General features: G+C 38.5%; 1 protein-coding gene across 1 annotated transcript in view; it reads right to left on the bottom strand.

Moving 5' to 3' along the window:
* The window catches only part of GRID1 (glutamate receptor, ionotropic, delta 1), a 113,067-nt gene extending 94,603 nt beyond the window's left edge, over positions 1-18,464 (bottom strand). Inside the window, exons 1-4 of the mRNA XM_009076122.1 lie at positions 18,426-18,464; positions 17,243-17,416; positions 5,358-5,519; positions 3,987-4,106 (exon numbers count right to left, since the gene is read on the bottom strand). Coding sequence (XP_009074370.1) covers positions 3,987-4,106; positions 5,358-5,519; positions 17,243-17,416; positions 18,426-18,464 — 495 coding nt within the window. The remainder of the gene's footprint in view (positions 1-3,986; positions 4,107-5,357; positions 5,520-17,242; positions 17,417-18,425) is intronic.
* Between the last annotated feature and the right edge of the window lie 829 nt (positions 18,465-19,293).

The following is a 19,293-nucleotide window of genomic DNA, read 5'->3' as shown; positions in this document are numbered from 1 at the left end:
CTGCTCCTCCATATACTTCACCTGAACACTTCATACCACTTTTTCTTGTTTTTCCAAGTTAGACTTCCTGTGTCTCCTTCATTTTTTCTTTCACTCCAGTTTCATTCAAGTTTAAACACTAGTGTGACATTGGCTTTATTCCCACTTTTTCCTTTTTTATTTATTCTGTTTCCTTGTTACTTAATATCCAATTATTTTTTTAAAATATACAGACACTCTGGTTGCTATTTCTAAAGGTGCTTATAGACATCAGGAACATAAATCACATTGGTAATCATCAAGCACAAGGCACTTAAGTCTTTTCTGTTTCTCTGAGAATCTTAATCTTTCAAATGTCCTAATAAATCACCATACAAATCTCTTTTTTAAGCACAAACACACTGTGCTTTCTCAGCTTCCATATGCAGACAGTGAACAGAAGGTAATTACCTGAGCCTTTTGTAAAACAAGGTGCTATACCTTTAGGGACACAGCCTGTTCTGTTCTTTTATGTTTAAACCAAAGAAATTAGAGCATTTTCTGAAGTTTCCCTTCCAAGTACACCCAAACAAAGGAAAAATAAATAATACACACAGAATACACAAAAGCCACTATCAGCCTTTACCAAATCTACATGGTGTTAGGCTTGTGTAATAAAGGAGAAGACATACTAATTAACTTGTTGAATAAAGGAGAAGGTATAAGCAAGCAAATACACATATTTACTTGCACTCATAACTCAATCACAGCTAGTGGAAGAAACAACTGTCTGCAAAAAGACCAGCTCTCAGGGCAACTGGATAGTCAACATGCCTCCACAAAACAGCTTTGAAAATTCTTGAAAAATTTGAGTTACTATCTTGAACACTCTCTTAGGGTCTTTCTGGTGGAAATGATTCCCAAGAAATTGTTTAAGCGATGTTAAATGTGGTAAAAGTCCATTAAGTTTTGTCTGGACTCTAAGGTTCAACACTCAATGCTATTTATATATATATGTATATGTATACATACACACTGTCACAGATCCTTTGTAGGGTCTGAATAGGGATGAATAAATACAGATGCTCTCCATACAGAGGAAAAAAAAAACATGCAGAAAGAACCCTCTGAATCCTGGGCTGCATCAAAAGGAGTGTGGCCAGCAGGTCAAGGGAGGTGATTCTCAACCTCTGCTCTCACGAGACCCCACTTGGAATACTGTGTGCAGTTCTGGTGTCCTCAACATAAGAAGGACATGGAACTGCAAGTCCAGAGGAGGCCACAAAGTTGCTAAGAGGACTGGAGCACCTCCCCTATGAAGACAGGCTGAGTAAGTTGGGGCTGTTCAGCCTGGAGAAAAAAAGGTTGTGTGGAGACCTCATAGTAGTCTTCCAGGATCTGAAGGGACCTACAGGGAAGCTGGAGAGGGACTCTTTGTTAGGAACTGCAGTGACAGGACAAGGGGTAACAGGTTCAAGTTGAAGGAAGAGAAAGCTAGGCTAGATACTAGGAAAATGTTTTTTACTGTGAGAGTGGAATAGGTTGCCCAGGGAAGTGGTAGATGGCCCAACCCTGGCAGTGTTCAAAGCCAGGTTGGATGAGGCCTTGAGCAACCTGATCTAGTGGGGAAAGGTTCTTGCCCATGGCAGAGCAGTTGGGACTAGATGGTCTCTAAGGTCCATTCCAAGCCCTAAAATTCTATGATTCTGCCCAAAATATGTGCCTCCATAGCTAAACCTGAGGAAAGACTGAAATGGAAACAACTGACAAAAAATCAGAATTGGTGTCTCACTCAAGTAATATAAATGAGACAAGCTTGACTTTCTGAGCTTTTAAAAGTACTTCTAAGCTGTAAGATGTTTTTGCTGCAACAATAAAAAGTCAGGCTGCCTAAATAATTGAATTCCAGTAGTTCCATGGTAATTTTACTCTACAAGGTATAATCTTTCCCAAGTTCTTCTATAGACTTCTTTAGCATACTGCTGACTTTTTACTCTCTCTATATATTAGACTAAAAGGATCATTTTCAAAATTTCATTTTAGCCTCACAGTAGTTTTCCCTAGCCATTAACTTTGTACCCATTTAGAATTATACTCCCTTTCATTTCTGGGAACTGTATAGTGTTCTGCATTTAACAACGAAAGTGTTAAGTCTTCCTATATCAACCGCCTAATCCCAAAGTAGCACATAAGGGACCAAAAGTCATGAGTAGTATATCAGGTTAGCCATTTTAGTAATTTTCCCAGTTAGCCATTTTAGCTATTTCTTTGCCTTGTGGTCCCTTTGGAGCAATATTTTAGCTACCTCCACTTTGCACCTCTGGATTATATGTCCATTTGGTCAGTGTGCTACACTGAAGTGAGAGCTTTGTATCTGTGTTATCATATTTTAATGCACATTAGAAAAAAAGTAATAATGTATACTCACACATCCTAATTTGCCTGTAAGGCTCAAACCTGTGCTGTTCATGCCAATTTTACTGAAAGGTAAATTGAAGTATCAAGCAATTATGTGACTTACTCAAAGTCACTTGGGAATTCTGTAACAAAATGGAACCAAACTCAAATGCCTCGTGGCATCCATATGCTAGAGATAACACAGCATTGACAGGACACTCATGCTTTTCTGTAGTGGCAGCTGGAAACACAGTAGGATAGTCTACCACATCTCACATTGGCACAAGATACTTCTGGTTTTTTGTGCATAAAGTGAGGTGCACACTTCTGTCTGTAAACCAGAATTCACTCCTAGACCCACTAAGACAGCTTTGTTTTTTTGAATAGGCAACAGTTTTTGTTTCCAAAAGAAAGACAATAAGATAATTTTTTATTATTCAGGTAGTGTTTGAAACTTAGACTTCCTCACTTTCAATCTTCTCAAAATGAAAATGTACTGAGAAACAGCCTGTTCTGGTCATTACAATAGAGGAGGTGTTTATCCAATCTGAAGTCTACAGAGACATTTTTTTGGCAACAGAAAATTTTCAATTATATCTCCTGGAACTTTTATGCATTTCAAATACTTATCTCCCTTCTGTTGAGTTTCTAATAGATATTGCATGCCTTTGGCTCTGTGTCCAGAATCTTTGTGCCAAATTAGACTCTAAAAGAATTTCAGGTTTAGCTGATAAAGATGATAATGTAAAACACAAGTTCTTGGCTTGTTTTTCCATTTAGACTTCTGTAATTCAGGTGAATCAAAACAAATCACAGAAACCAATGGTCAGATGAAAATAGAAAACATCATATGTTTCAGTTCTTCATGGAATCCTCTTTGTTCAGCTCTCTTTAATGTAGGAGCTATTGACCTGTATTTCAACCAGTTAACTAGATTAGAATTTATTTGCAGCTTGGGTTTCAATCAGAACCTCAGTGTTCAATGGAGAGTTTCAGGTATTTTTAGAGCATCCCCTCTGCATGAATGTGTTTATAACAGCCTACTCAGCCCAAGACAATTTATGTTAATAACTCCACAAAACCATTCTAGCTGCCTTCCAAACCCTGTCAGTCTTTGTTCCACCAGTTACCATTGATAGGTCATACTTTACTTCTCATGATACAGCATCATTCATTTTTGAATTTTTCTTCTCTAGGGTTTTTTATCTATTTATCTCAAAATCTTGCAGCAGCTCTACTCGAAACATCTTTGTGTATTTAGGTAATTTATATTCTCAGCTAGTTTCCTTGGTAAGACAAGTGCCAGTTGTATTATATCTTTCATATTTATATACAAATTATGTCTTAATTAACAATAAAATACAAGAGCAAAATTGTGCAGTCTTCACAGGATTGCTATGGTACTACATCATTATTGCACAAGTGAAAACAACTTGCAGGATTCTTGCCTACCAATATAAAACTAGTTTTCAAGATTTAAGTGTGTAATAAATTAGAAAATATTTCTCTTACAGTAAATTTCTTCTGCAGTGTAGCACTAATTCATTCTCAAAGAATAAAATTTTCTCCTGTGAAGCAGAATGCACATTATTTAGAGGAAAACAAAAGAGAAAGAAGCAGCATGTCTTTACCCTCCGCACATCTTTGCCAAATGTTTCGCTGTAGCTAGTGCCCAGTATTTCAAACTGAACATAGGGGTTGGCGCCATCTTCTCTGAACTCCATGACACCAGTAAGCCCAGTTATATGGCCCTAAGGAAGTAAATTTCAGAAAGTTTAGAAGAGAACAAACTTGCTTTTATAAACACTCCACTGCATTAAAGATATGCCAAATCTGTCTTGAAAATTTACAGTGAACTTTAATGTGTCAACTGCATGTTCTTCAGCAGCTCAAACCCAGCACCAGACAAAAGAATACTCTTTTTTTTTTTTTTTTGGTACAGAAAATTACTTTCACACTAACACATCCACTGTTCATGGCCATCAGATCACCACTGCTCACAGAAACAGGCCCCAAAGAAAAAGAGAAGGACCTTAGTGGACTGTAAGACAACAGTTGTTTTACTGTAACTGAGGGCAGCAGGTTCAGTTCTGCAGTTGAATACAAAGGCATGAACTCACACTCCAAAAGAAAGAGTATGCCTGCTGTGATCCCAAGAGAGGCATGGACAAAAAACCAAAATTTTAAGTAGTATTAAAAACTCTCTGTGAAAGTATCACATGGTTTGATTTTGGGTTTGCAGCAAAGAAGCTTAAAGTGACACCAATGTTTGAATTAATTTAGCAACTAAAGATGGCATCATTAGGACTGGTTAGAATGAGCAAACTGCATCATTTTACTAGAGGAAAATTATTTCAGCAATATATATTGGGAAACAGATGGTTTCTTCTAAATAATTGCTAAAATCAGTATAGTAAAAAATGAATATTTTTCCACTAGTATTTGTGATCAAATAACTCTCATGCAAGAAGTTGCCATACATCTGCAAAGTCACAGTACTGTCCATATTTGAGTAATTCAGCACAGTGCAAGACAGTGTAACAGTTAGTGACAACTTAGCTAAATCAGATTCCTTTTGCTCTGGGCTAGAGTACACAAATTGATACTTACCAATGCTCAGCTAACTTTCAAAACTAGTTGAGGTGTAGTAAATGGAACATAACTGTTCAACCTTATCACTGGTTGGCTCTCCGAACTCCTTAAGTTGTTCTCTTGAGAAAAAGCATGCATCAATTTCTATAACTACTCCTAATCATACTATCTCCACAGAAGGTAGCTGTGAGAACAACAGAAGTGGAACACACACTGCAATGTGTGAAACTTGTCTATCATAAATCATGCACTTGTTTAATAGGTGTAGATTGTTCCTGGTAGTTGTAAATCACTTGCTTGTAACAAATCAAAGAAAAGTTGAATAGAAGTTAAAAACCTCTTCAAATGCTCAAGTAGAAAAGAAGCAGCTCTGTCAATTGCTCACACAGCTGTGGTTTGTCTTTTCTCACCTTCTTAATAGTCTCTAACATGGATCTCCCTCCATTCCAAGGTTTGGTGGATTTCCTCATGCAGTTCAGACTTGCCATGCTGTGCCATTTCCTGTCCTCCAGTTTTCTGTGGAAAGCATTGGCCAGCATGAGCACACTGTCATACAGGTACAGGTTGGAAACCTGCAAACAATAATAAGAATGAGGCTCTTTGTTTTTCTGGGCATCTTTGAAAGAAACTGTAAAACCCAGCAAACAAACAGAACGAAAGAAGATGCAAGTCAAAACAAAAAGCTGGATATATTTGAGGCATTTGAGACAAATACCAGCATTCCTCAGTCCTTCTGGCCCAGGGTTTCTGGCACACTTGCATTGCCTGGGCATTACCTACACCACTGCAATGCAGTGCAGCAAAGATGTAAAATATCACACTTCACATATAAACTCAAGCTACAGGAGGAGTACAGCTATCTATCAATGAAAGACAAGGACTGCCACTTTGTCAGGGATAGATAGAATGAAGTTCTTGGGGTTTTATTCTTGGTTTTTTATTCATTTGAGCAATCTCTTTGATAATTTCTGCCACAACAAAATCTAATACTAATGCAACTGTTCAGAACAGAGGGAGGAGAAATGACAGTATTTTTTTGGTCTTATCATCTCTCTCCACCAAATATACAAGAGACTGGTTACTATGCTACTTTCTTTCTCTGAAGCTATTGATTTTAGCTTCCTTATCCTTCAATTTACATGAGAGATAAAGAGAACAATAATTGATGACACAGGCTCCAGTAAGAACAGAACACTGCCCAAGTAATGCTGAACTATGTACTTCATTTTTCAAACCAAAACATGACTGGAAACACAAGATCAGATGTTTGACATGCACTGGTATCCACCACAGTGGTAAAACTTTAGCAGTGGAAGTTGGCTAAGGGAAGTGACTTAAAAAAAATAATTAGATACTCTCCACCTGTTTCCAGAGTTCACATGCACTCTTCTTTAAACTTAGGCCCAGGGGATTTGAGTTACTCTTTAATAAGCTCAAATCTCCAGTTCACATAATTTGCCAGATACAGCCTTTTCATTATTATTAAAAAGAAATTCTCCTAGCTGAAGTCTTTAATCATGGTGATCCATGAATTTGCCATTTATCTCCTGGATTTTTCTAATTCACCTTATAAAGTGATGCCTAGAGACCAGGAATGGATTACATGTGGAAGTTAATGCAGCTGTATACTTCCTATAAAAATGTCACTCTCTAAGTGTCCCAACAAAAGTGTCACTCTATGAAAGCTTAAACATAAATTACTGTTGCATCACTGGCTCCAAGTAATCTTCTGCTAACTCTAAGATGCTAATCTTCAGAAACAAAATGTTTCATGTTCCACAATCTGAGGTTTGATGTTCATTGAGAACTTAGGCACTTTGAAAAATCTTCTAATATAAGTAAATCTGAACAAAAGATGTAAAAATAAAAATCAATTTTGAAAGAATCAAAACGCAAAGAAAATACAGAAAAAAAAAAAAGGTTGAACATACCTACTTATTTAAATGACTAAACATCATAAAGGATCTTAATGTGAAAATAATGCAAAACCTGAGATACTATCAGTGAGAATCTCTCCTATCTGGTATTGCCAGTTTTCCCCCCTTCTTTTCTTTCCAGCCTTGCTGAACAAGCAGTCCACATTGCCTATATGTGCTATTTGACCCAGTTAATTCTTTCCCTTTTAAAATAGTTTCCAAAGTAGCTACTTTCCAGATTTCCTTTCTTTTTAAGAAAAGTAAGTAATTAAAGAGTTAATAGGAGCCTCAGCAACCAAGCTGCTTCTGCTCAATTGCATTGAGCAGATATTTTCCAAACAACTTTCAAATAAAGCAACCAAGCGGATCCTTATTATTCAACAGGGCACTTTTCCTCTTCTAGGTTAAACTACTCTTCACAGAAAAAAATCAAAACAAACCTCAGATCCCACAAGATACACCACCACAAACCACACACTACAAAATCCACTTACTTAGAAACAGGCTTTATGTGCATAAGGAAAAATACCATTTTTTATGTGCCATCATGATCCTCTTTGCTCCCCACTGAATTTGATTTTACACCATCACTTTTAACTTACAATTCCTTGTCTCTTGCCTTGGAATCACCACAAATCAGAAATGCTCTGTATTTTGTCTGTTTGGCACTGATCTTTTGCAGTTCTGGATAACTGTAGCCTCATTCCCAAAACCAGTTTGCTTGGTTTGCTAGCAGAGAGCTTTAAGGCAAAATATAAGACGTAATTGGGTTCACTGTTTTCTTTCTCTTTCTACTTTTTATGAGCTGGGAGAAGACACCACAGTTCTGCATGTCTAATGGTCTGAGAACTTGGAAGAACTGCATTGAGGATCTCAACTTAAATGACTTGAGATCCACCATCCAACTCAAATTACCTTGTCCTGCACAGCAAAAACAAAACAATCTTGTGTTTACCAACCTAATCATCACAGTTCAGTCAGACCTACAATGGACCTTGTATCACTGTTGTTCCATTAATTTCTTTTGAACCTACATAAACTGAGTGACAGCAAGAAAGAGTTTGCACAAGAGGAGTCTTCCACTACTTATGTTCTTCTATCATACATCTGGAGATATGCACCAAGACAGAAGAAAATGTTGCAGAGAATACAGCAAGTTATATTTTGCCATGGAAAGAATATTCTGCACGTCCTGTTGTACACACTTATCAACTGGTATTTTGCCACTCCAGTTCTCTTCTACTGAAAGCCTCATCCAAACATGAGTATATGATACTTTTTAACAAGCAAAATTAATTTCTTCATATAAACATACTCTATTTACTCCAGTAAAAATGACATGCATACATATCTTCATTTTACTCTTTACTCACTGGAGTCAATACCCTACAGAACAGTAAGTTGAATCCTATTCACACAATCAACATTTCTTATTTAGAACACAAAATATGCAATCTTGGAAAAACATAATGTCAAAACTGTTGGATCTGTAATATCAAGAAAACTAATTCTCTTTATAAAATTTTTTATTTGTTCAGTTCTGCTAGTTAAGCCATAAATGAACACTAAATATAGAGCTCCACTCTATTAAGGGCAGAACCCTTTAAAACTTATAAAGCTTGAGTCAAGGCATCTGGTTTTGCAGACTAAAACTCAGCGTGTAGACAAATGTCTTTATTTAAAATAAGACAGGATGTTCACACAACAGTATTTCTTCCATAGTCCTCTAGGTCAACAGTTGCTTTGAAGTGGAAAAAGTAATCAAGAACAACAAAAAAAATCATAGTAACTTAGCAAATAATGTCCTTTTGATCTTTCACAGTGGGCAGAGCAAAGCCCAGCTCCTGACCATCCACAGCAGTATAAACTGAGTGCCTTTGACTAATCCCAGATGGGAACTAGCTTTATGCTAAAGAGAATTCCTCAATCAGGTCCAATCTGATGCCTGAGCAGTGTTGTATGAGTGTAGCTGATCAGTTGATTCCTTCAATACCTACAGTAAGATATATTATCAAATTACTATATATTTTATGTATGTTTTTCATATTAATTTCTGAGATTAAAAAGATAAGAATACTTAAATGCCTCAATTATGCTCCTGTTCTCAAAATAATACTCACTTTCTACTTGAATTCATTACTTTGTATATATTCCCTTGTAGAAAAAAAAGTTACTTAAGACACAGAAATTCGGGCCTGATCTCACAGTAAATCCGGTGCTATAATAATTTCCTTTATTGTATTTTAATACAGCAAAATCTCTGCATATGTGCTAGATCATATTTGCAACACATAAGAGTTTTCTATAACCTCCAGAATAGTGATGCTGTGCAAAGAAAAAGGATTCAGCAGACATAACCTATATACACTTGTTACTGCAACTGCACACATATTTTAATTTCAGTGATCTATCAAACTCCCTGTGAGTACAGACATGACCACTGAAAGGGAATCTGTGAGATATCCAAGGGATCAGCTATACACTAATTCCACTAGTACTGTCAGAGGCATGAGAAAATAGTACATTTAAAAATGAGCCTTCAGGTAGCATTCAGAATTGGTAGCAAAGTAAGAAAGAAGAAAATTAAGGCAATGTACTTGGCTATTTAGGGTTTTCAAGGCTCCAAAACATTTACTATTTCCCCTATTTGTATATTCACAAGGGAACAGAGGAGGGAAGGACATTGATCTGTCTGAAGAGATTCCCCTTCAAAGAATAAAAATTCCTAGACTAGAACAAAGTGTTTAATTTCTGTCCTGTTTGGAGGAAGAGAGTAATTTTCAGTTCTTTCACTCCACTGCTGACAGTGTGAGAGCTGGAGGTACTGAAATGCTTTTTGACCTATCTGCTATAAGAATGTTGGTGACTGCTTCACCAATACATTAGAGTATGCCCTGTACATGAGTAATTCTAGGCATGTTCTGGTTTATCTTCTGGAAATTATTCCAGACTTTATGAAACTCTCCTTTGCAATGAAGAAATAAATCCACCATACACTAGTAGAGCAGAGAAGAAGTTTTCAACAGGAATGGAAATCTATCACATTATTAAGAGTCATTTCATAGAGGTTTCTATGTGAATTTAATGAGACTTTCCAGAGTGATTTTATTTTCAAAGTTATATATGAAGATAACTTCTATCTCCTTCAGAAGGACTAATCACAGACAAGTGCTCTTCTGGGAAGGTCAGCAAGCCACAAAGACTGACCCCAACTTCTAGGTGGCCAGCAGAGCCAGGAGTCTAAGCAGAGAATAATGCTGAAGAGACCATTTGGGAAGGCAAGCTGACACTGAGATGCCACCACTTCAAAAACTCATTCCCAAGTTGGGCATCTGTACCCTGCTGCTGCCAAAATTGCTCTGTGAGTGGCCACAGCAGTCAGCTCTAAGGATGAAGCAGATGGAAGAGGAGCTCAGACCAAGTGCAGCCTGCCAGCAGTAAAAACACTTGCTGCCCGGGGAGTGATATCATGGTGACTGTGTATGCACACACCAGCATGACTTAAAACTGTGTTTCAACTTCCAAAGTTCACGTACTGCCAGACACAGTCACACATTTGTGTCTTTAATGACAGAATGCATCCTACTAGGAGCAGCAAAGATCAATGGTTTACTTACGCTGTGCTTACCAAGACATTGTCCTCTGCCTGGGCACACCTTTTGCAGGCAGGTACAAAAGGTCCCCACCCCAGGAGATAGGTCCAGACACTTCCTGAAGCTGGAGGTCTGTGCTGCAGCCTCTCCCTTCAGCAACTCCCTCTGGGTGGAGGCACTGGCCACCACTGGGGTAGACAATGTAGACCCTCCAGCCAGAGGTGCAGCCCTCAGATGAGTGCCCACCCTTCTGCACTGAGCAACCCTCCAGCCAGAGGTGCAGCCCTCAGGTGAGTGCCCACCCTTCTGCACTGAGTGTCAGGTAGGATGAGTGCCCTTGACCTGTGCAGATGGTCTCAGAACTGCCCAGGTACTGAGTTATGTGAACTTCAAGTCCCTCTACTCAGCCAGTGGATGCTCCTCTTTCAAGGAGATGTCTTCCTTGCATTCCCTAGCACATGAATGGCTACACAAATTCTCACCATGTCCTGGTTAACACTGCTCCCTCGGGCTGCCTTGGTGAGAGTGTGGGCTGCTTGCCCTTATCCTGGCCCTGACCAAGCCTTTTCAGCCACTTTGCATGAGTGTATATGTTATAAATACATGCTTTTCTGCTCATGGAGAACAAAATCACAGCCAGCAGGCTGACATTCATGAGATAAACAGAGTCAAAAAAACAACGTTCATTAAAGACTCAAATGTCAGTTTCAAACTTCCAAAGGGCTATTTATTCATTATCACTGAGACAAATGAAATAAAATGAACAAAGTTCTTCTAAAACCACAGAAAAACAGGCCTCAACTGTGTATTTATTCAAGCCTTCTGACAGTAAGGAATGTAACTAGGGTATCATAGTCTGTTAAAGGGTTGGAATGGATCTAAGAGATCATCTAGTCCCAACCCCTCCTGCCTTGAAGAGGGACACCTCCCATCAGACCAGGTTGCTCAAGGCTTTATCCAACCTGGCTTTGAACATTGCCAGGGCTGAGACACCCACAACCTCCCTGGGCAACCTGTGCCAGTGTCTTACAACCCTCACAGTAAAAAACTTCTTCCTAATATCTAAATCTAAATTTCCCCTCTTTTAATTTGTACCTGTTACTACTTGTCCTATCACTACAGTTCCTAACAAGGAGTCCCTTTCCAGTTTCCCTGTAGGCCCCTTGCAGATCCTGGAAGGCTGCTATGAGGTCCTCATGCTATGCTCTCTTCTTGAGGCTGAACATCCACAAGTTTCTCAGCCTGTCTTCATAGGGAAGGTGCTCCAATCCTTTTATCGACTTCATGGCCCTCCTCTGGACTTGCTCCAACAGTTCCATGTCCTTCTTACACTGAGGACACCAGGACTGTATGCAGTACTCCAGGTGGGGTCTCACAAGAGCAGAGTAGAGGGGAGACACCTCCTTCAACCTGCTGGCCACATTCCTTCTGATGCAGCTCAGGATTTGGTTGGCTTTCTGGGCCAACCATATACTGCAGTAATAGTGCATTATTTAGTGCATTATCAGCTTTGCCAATTCTAGTTTTAAGCATCTCAAACAGTGGGCTTTCCAAAGATTTTTTTGAAAGACTGAACTCTCAGAATCTCTTTTTAATTGATAAGCAACTCTTCTTCTTTCCTTTATAATTTTCTCCTTTTTTTATAGAGTTACACACTTCACAACACTTTCTGTCTGCAGCTTCTATTCTCTGAGTGCTCACTGTCCTTCAGCTATTTATTATGAGTATTTAACGTAATTATGAGTGCTTTCTTCCCTGGTACAAGGCCTGGATTATCCTGTAGTGCTCAAGTTTGTTAGCTGCAGGCATTGGCTTCATTCACTAAACATCTCAAGAATTTGGCACAGCTAACACTAACTGTCCAGGGAAAGTCTAGTATGAGACATTTGATAAAGAAAACTGAACACAGCTATGAGTCAGACAAGAGGTGATGTTGGAATTGCAAAACAGAATATAAGATTATAATTTTTTCCTACCTCATTTATGAATAAATATGGCTGCAAATTAGGTTTCAGAGGCAATAGCAAATGAAAGAATGGAGGTACTGACCCTTCCTTCTAGCCACTGTTGACTGCTCCCTGATAGAGCACTGAACAAAAATTCAATGAAATAATTATGCAAATAGAGAAATCCAGCAGTCAAAAGAGGCAGTCTGAGCAGAGAGGAAAAGCTCCCTCCAGAGCATACCTCGAGTTCCAGCCTCCAGAGTGTTCACAAAATCCCCCACAGCCACAGAACACCCATGGTGCTTTAGGTCTTTTTAACTAATTCTTTTGGTAACTCACCTTGTATAAAACATGTGCCATCAGGCTTCAGGGAGAGATTATGTTGTGCAATAGGCAGTAAAGTCAGTTCAAGGATACTTTTCTTTCATATGGCACTCAGAAACAATTTCACTGTGATTGAACATCTGGCCAAAAATCCAAATTAAACCTTAATAAGGAGGCACTCACATATAGATTGTAATGAAAGAAAAATAAAAATGTGACTCATCAATCCTTTATGGGAGAAAGTGACTACTTTAATAGAGCTTAATTTACTGCAACCAGTAGCACTTTACAGCCGTGTAATAACAGCAAAGTAAACAGGTCAAATAAGAATAAAGCCATTTAACTGGACAAAACTGCAGGATCAGGCTCTTAAGTTTAGGCAGCCAAACACATCTTCAAAAAAATAACTTCACTTACAGTGACTCCTGAAAAGAAGATAGCTCAGAAACAAAAACAGCTCTGCAGGAGCAGCTGCTAAGAGATGCCTACAAAGATATCTGATGGACACACCTTTGAAGAATGAAATTTTTACACATTAAGAAGATTAGTTCTTTCAATGAATATCCTCCCACACTTCTCAACATCTTCTCTTCAAATATGTCAAAGCAATGCCTGGAATAGTTCTTCAGTAGAGAGGTTGGACTCTCAAGTCTTTCAGGAATAACCTCATTAATTTTGTGACACAATATACTGGGGGTTTCTTTTTGCCTTTTTTATTTTACTATATATTTTGGACCATGCTGAATTATTTCAGATACACCATGGCCCTGCAATATGTTTGAATATATTTAGAATCTCATATATATTGAACTCATTAACTGCATAAATGGTAAACATGGGGAAAAAACCAAACTGATGGGAATTACACTTCTAAAGAAAAATCTTTCTTCAAAAACACAAACAGAAAAAAACCCCCTATTTTTGAGTTTATGAATGCATTATGAATAACTTGAGGAAAGAAAAAAAAGTTCATCAAAAATCAAGTTTGTAAAGAGGTGTTAAAACTAATGCTAAACATAAAAATTTTGTAAAGAGGCAGGTTATGCAGCAAAATTTCTTCAAACTGACTCTGTAAGAACATGCCTGAAATAATCTAAACAGTTTAATAGCAGTTAAACCACTATACACCATTCAAATGCTATCCAGGGACTAGCTAGATTTAACTACAAATCCTAAAGTGCATCAGTATTCTCTCTCCAGATGAGGCAATACTGATAACACTGATGGTCAAAACCACAGGATGCTCATATAGGAGACAGCAAGTTCTATACTTTGTCTTTTCCATTTACAAAAAGTAAGAGACATATAGCAGTTAAACCACTATACACCATTCAAATGCTATCCAGGGACTAGCTAGATTTAACTACAAATCCTAAAGTGCATCAGTATTCTCTCTCCAGATGAGGCAATACTGATAACACTGATGGTCAAAACCACAGGATGCTCATATAGGAGACAGCAAGTTCTATACTTTGTCTTTTCCATTTACAAAAAGTAAGAGACATGGACACAATCTATACTTTGTCTTTTCCATTTACAAAAGGTATGAGACACGGACACAAAAAAATCATATGTGAAGAATAAGAAAGGAAGAAATTCAGTCCTCTGAAGTCAAACAAAATGACCAAGACTGGAAACTTTATAAAGCTTTTCCTCCAGTTGAAGCAGAAACCCAGCTGAGTATATCACACGTGCAAGAAATAAGGGCATGAGTAAAATTTTGACAAGTGGGTTGATAGAATAAGATTGGATTTCCACAAAACATTCAGAACAGATGAGTTTTTGGATGAGCTTGCAGAACAGCCTGATCTTTAAAAGCCTTGTCAGAATGCCAAACTGGGATGATCATCCACCGAAAAAACAACTTTCCAGGATACGATACAAAATTGTTCCAAAAATTTTTCATTAATTTAGCCAGAACAAAGTTAATAATCCATGACATAAATGTTTCTTTACTAGCTTGTTAAAAATGCTCAAATTCTCCCCTATAAAAATATTACAGCTAGAGGCTGACAGCGATTAGCTTATTCTTCTTCAAAGGAACTAAATAAATAATTAACCAGCAATAACTGGCAAGTTACCTTGACAACAAACAATTACTAATATGAGCCTGCCCAAGGGAGAATGAACCAGGGATTTCCAAACTGTGGTGTTAATCAAACTACTTCAAAGCAACACAAAGACTCGGTGCTGGCAGGCGGTCACTGCCTCTGGTGGATTCATGCAGCCTGACATGGAGCTGGGAGCTACTGCAGCCTCTGGCAATGGGTAATTTAGTGATGTACTTCTGTACAGCAAAAGGTCAAAACTATTTTTTAAGCATGAAAAAGGAAACAGAAAATTGTAAGTACCTGAATTACGGAGCCATTAAAAACATGTCAGTCATACTCAGAAATTAATATGAGGTGTACGTCCACAAGGTGTTATGCAAGATGTTTTGGCAAAGCCTCTGAAAAAAAATGCAGCTGCAGAACACTTCAGATACAACTGGGCATGATAAAAGCATCCTATGTTCAATCTGTAAACACTGAAAGATAATACAAGATATATTGGGGGCACCTAATTTGAGAGCTCTTACATGTGCCCTTCATCTTTCATGCCAGTGCGACTGGGCACAAAAGTTATAGAATCAGTTTCCAAAAAGTGAACACTTTACCTCTGCACTTTTTACATCTTTTTCCTGTTTCTAGGTTCACAGAGAAGCAACTAATGGGCAGTGCATAACATGACTGTTCCATTCTTCTGAAGACAGTTTCTAAGGTGGTATAATATTTCTGGAAGATAGAAACCTACACTATTTTTAAGAGGGTCCTTTTAAAGGGTCCTTATCAATGAAATTTACTAATAGGACATGAGGCTTTTCGTGCTAGCAAACCAGTTACTGTCATAGCAAATAAGAACTAGCACAGAAGTCTGACAGAGCCCTTCAGATGAGTGTCTGAATTAGATTATGCATAAGCCAGCATAGGCAGCAGTACTCAAAATCCTGCTGTAATGGAAGATTTTTCCCCAATGAATGATTTGTTGGTGCAGCATAGATAATTTTTTCATCATACTGGAAATTGCTTTGATCCTCTGAAATGAGAGGCCTTTGTTCTCATTACAGCATACCTCAGAGTTACTAACAAAGATCAAAAGTGTCTTTTCTTTCTGAGCCAAGACAGGCATAGACTTTCCCCTGTGCAGAAACAATACTCCAACAGTCAGAGCTACAGGGGGTGTGATTGGCATTTCCCAAACTTTGCCACTTCTATGACAGAACCTGAGCCAGCAGAGGTTCTCTTCAGGAGGAAACATCAATATCCCTCCCTTAAAGGACTTCAGTCTCTACAGCTACAACTTTTTAGTAGGGCACAAGTAAGTAAAATGGACATCCTTACCCATGTTCCTTGGGAAATCTTGACCCACATCTCTTCCTGACAACCTCCCTATCTCTCCTGGTTTTTCATAAGCCTCACACTTTGCTCTTCAGAAGTTCTTCCAAGCCAGAACATGAGTTCTTGAAGAATCCCCTCAGCCCACATCACCTTCCTGACCAGGCTGCATAAGTCCAGACTGCTAACAGCTCTCTCCCCATAGCCTAAGCAATACCTTCTAACTCCCTCTGAGACACAATACCCATGCTTGCCAACTCAAAGGCTCAAGTATGGTGTCCTCACTCAATCCATCTCAACTTAAGACTAAATTTGCAATGAAAAGATTTTAATCAAGTTTATATTCTCAGTCTCACTAAAGTTTATAGTTTTATCCAACACCTTCAACAGTGATACAAACAAGATTTTTAACTGTGTCTAAAGTAAACCAAAATGAATGGAGTCGCCTCGCAAATCCAAGGCCCATGTTTCTAAATCATTGCACTATCCTTGGAAATAGCACCCGAAATTCTATTTAAATTACTGCAAGAGAAATTCTGACATCTGGGATAAATTGCCAAGAAATCTCAAGATATTGCTTATACCAGAGTCAAATCTGTTACCAAAATCTGGAACTTGAACTAGTAGCACATTTCACATGCTCAGAAAATTATCAGCTGCCAGAGACTTCTGAGACTATTGAAACAGGACAGATTGAATACATCAGCTGGATTCAGTCCATTTAACTAAATATGAAATGCTCCACAACCCAATACCTATCAGAGCTCTGTTATCCTCACAGATTAACTCTTTCACAACAGATGTCTAATAAGCATAAATACAATAAGCAAGCAGTAATACCACAAGACTATGATGGCACAATATTTTTCAAACAGAAAAAGTTTCTTAAGAGAATGAAACATGAAAAATCAGCTCTGAGTTAGCACAATCACTTGCTGGTACTTCATGGATATAACATCACACCTAAAACACCCAGACCTGGGAAATAAAATAAATAATTAAGTGTGGAAAAGCTGACCAAAGTTTACATCTTCTGATTAATCTGTACCCATTTTATTCTTCCTCTGAGGTAATATAGACATAGAAAACTATCTCACATCAAATTCCTAAAATGGACTTTTCTGCTGGGTATAGCTACTGACCTGAAGCATCTGAAGGTAGCCTTCTTGTGGATCACACAGCAGAGATGATATTCGGTGATTGTTCCTCATGCATCTCTGATTGTTGTCCCTTGAGAGAGGGAAAATCTGCCGGATAACTGTCATCCTCCCCAGAGCACTATGTACCAACTCTAATATTTCATTATCAGTGATTTCCTGTGAATGGAGACACAGTCTTTTAAAAACACATATTTGTCCAGACATTTTGCATATTTCTTTCATTATTGGATAAATGTTTTTATAAAGACAGTAGGAGAAAAATATTACAGATGCACATGCTTAGTCTAGGCCAAATGTTCTTAATTTGGGTTTAATAACAACAATGCTGTTTTTTCACACACCATCTGAAATGAAAGAAAACAGCCTGACACAGTACCATCTATCTAGGCAATACTAAAATTCTGCAGATGTAGTGCCTCATAGGAAAGCACCAAGACAGACTCAGTAGGTTTCTAAATAAAAAAACAAGAGCTTTGAAACCAAACTTACCTAGAGGGAATTTTTGTTTAATAGACTAGAACCTCACTATATCCTCAGGACAAAATAACAAGTGGAAGACGTAACAGTCTTTAGGAAATATGGTCCTTACACCTGTGAAGAACATTACGAGAAAGCACTTTTCCCATAAGAACACTAGATCATTTCTAATCCTGATAAAGACTCAAGGAAGCCTTTTGATGTTATCTGGAGTAGGAAATAAAAACCAGGAGAAATTTCATGGAAGGGTCTGACACATTTAGGAACACTAGTATCTGCACACATAATAATTTGGGAAAAGATATAAGGATATCTCAAGGACAGACTGCTCTTCTTTCCAGGCTTCAACTTTCTAAAGTCTCTTTTGCACACCTTCACATGCTCCAGCCTCCTAATCCATCCTGGGACAGAGCCTGCAGCCACTGCTCTATGGTGACTGAAACCAACTCAACCACAGGCTTTACATATTTTGCATTTTAAAAAAGGCACAAACCCAAACCCTCTTTTTTCACCCCAGGATAAAATAGTTTGAAAGTCACAGGTTTAGTTGATCCTGAAATTATAACAAAGGTGCAGCTTGTGATGTTGGGTTTTTTTCCAGGCAGGAGTTGACTGTGAGGAAAGACAAGCAATGAACTGCTGTCTGCAGTCATCCCCCAGGCACTTGCTTTATATCCCATCTCCTTACCATGGCCACCAGCAGCATCTGGAAGTCACACCAGCCCATCTCCAGCACAGAGGCCTGCCCTGGCTGGACAGATGGGCCAGCCCAGTACCCAGCCTACACAGGACTGTCTCAATCCCTTGCAGGGCAGGCTGGGCTGTACATTATTCATGTTGCTGCACTTACACAGTGAACAGGGCCCACACCTTGTGATATGTCAGGAGGAGAAGTGAATCTGGCTCTGGACATTTAACATTCAAGAAAAAAATATTTTGTTTTCTTGCCATTTTCTCTGTCAAGCTGTGAGTGAAATGACCGTGGGGTTATTATAATTACTTGTTACGGTTGACTAGTACTGTGGCTTTGGCTCAATTTAGTCCTTCTTTGCCAATTTCCCATTGTTTTTTAGGAACATGAATTTTTAACTTTGCAGAAGGTGAAATTCATTGCATTAATGACAGGCCAACTGGTGTGGCATGCAAACAGCAAATCAGAAAATAAATGTATTCTTAAAGAAGACAAAGATTTTGAGTCTTAATAGAAAATGCTGAGACTTGCAGGGGGACACTGAAGCAGATTCATAAGCTCTATGGAAACCTCCAGGCTGTTGCCTTGGATTTCTCTTCTGTGGGGCTGAGGGGTGTTAAAACCACACACCATGTCTAAGCTTCAGTCTGAGGGAGAGACAATTTTATGGCATAGCTTTAACTCATAACCTCCTAGGCTGCATCCCTTGGCAGGCACACTGTTGTGGTTTAACCCCAGCAGCAGCCAAGAACCACACAGCTGCTCACACATTGCCCCACCAAGGGGATGGGGGAGCAAATCAGAAGGGTAAAAGCTACAAAAACTCATGGGTTGAGATAAAGACACTTTAATAGAGAAAGCAAAA

This window comes from Acanthisitta chloris, unplaced genomic scaffold, assembly GCF_000695815.1.
Source record: "Acanthisitta chloris isolate BGI_N310 unplaced genomic scaffold, ASM69581v1 scaffold2886, whole genome shotgun sequence".
Taxonomy (NCBI): domain Eukaryota; kingdom Metazoa; phylum Chordata; class Aves; order Passeriformes; family Acanthisittidae; genus Acanthisitta; species Acanthisitta chloris.
Note: the sequence above shows the minus strand (reverse complement) of the source record. Positions and strands in the feature narration are given on the sequence as shown.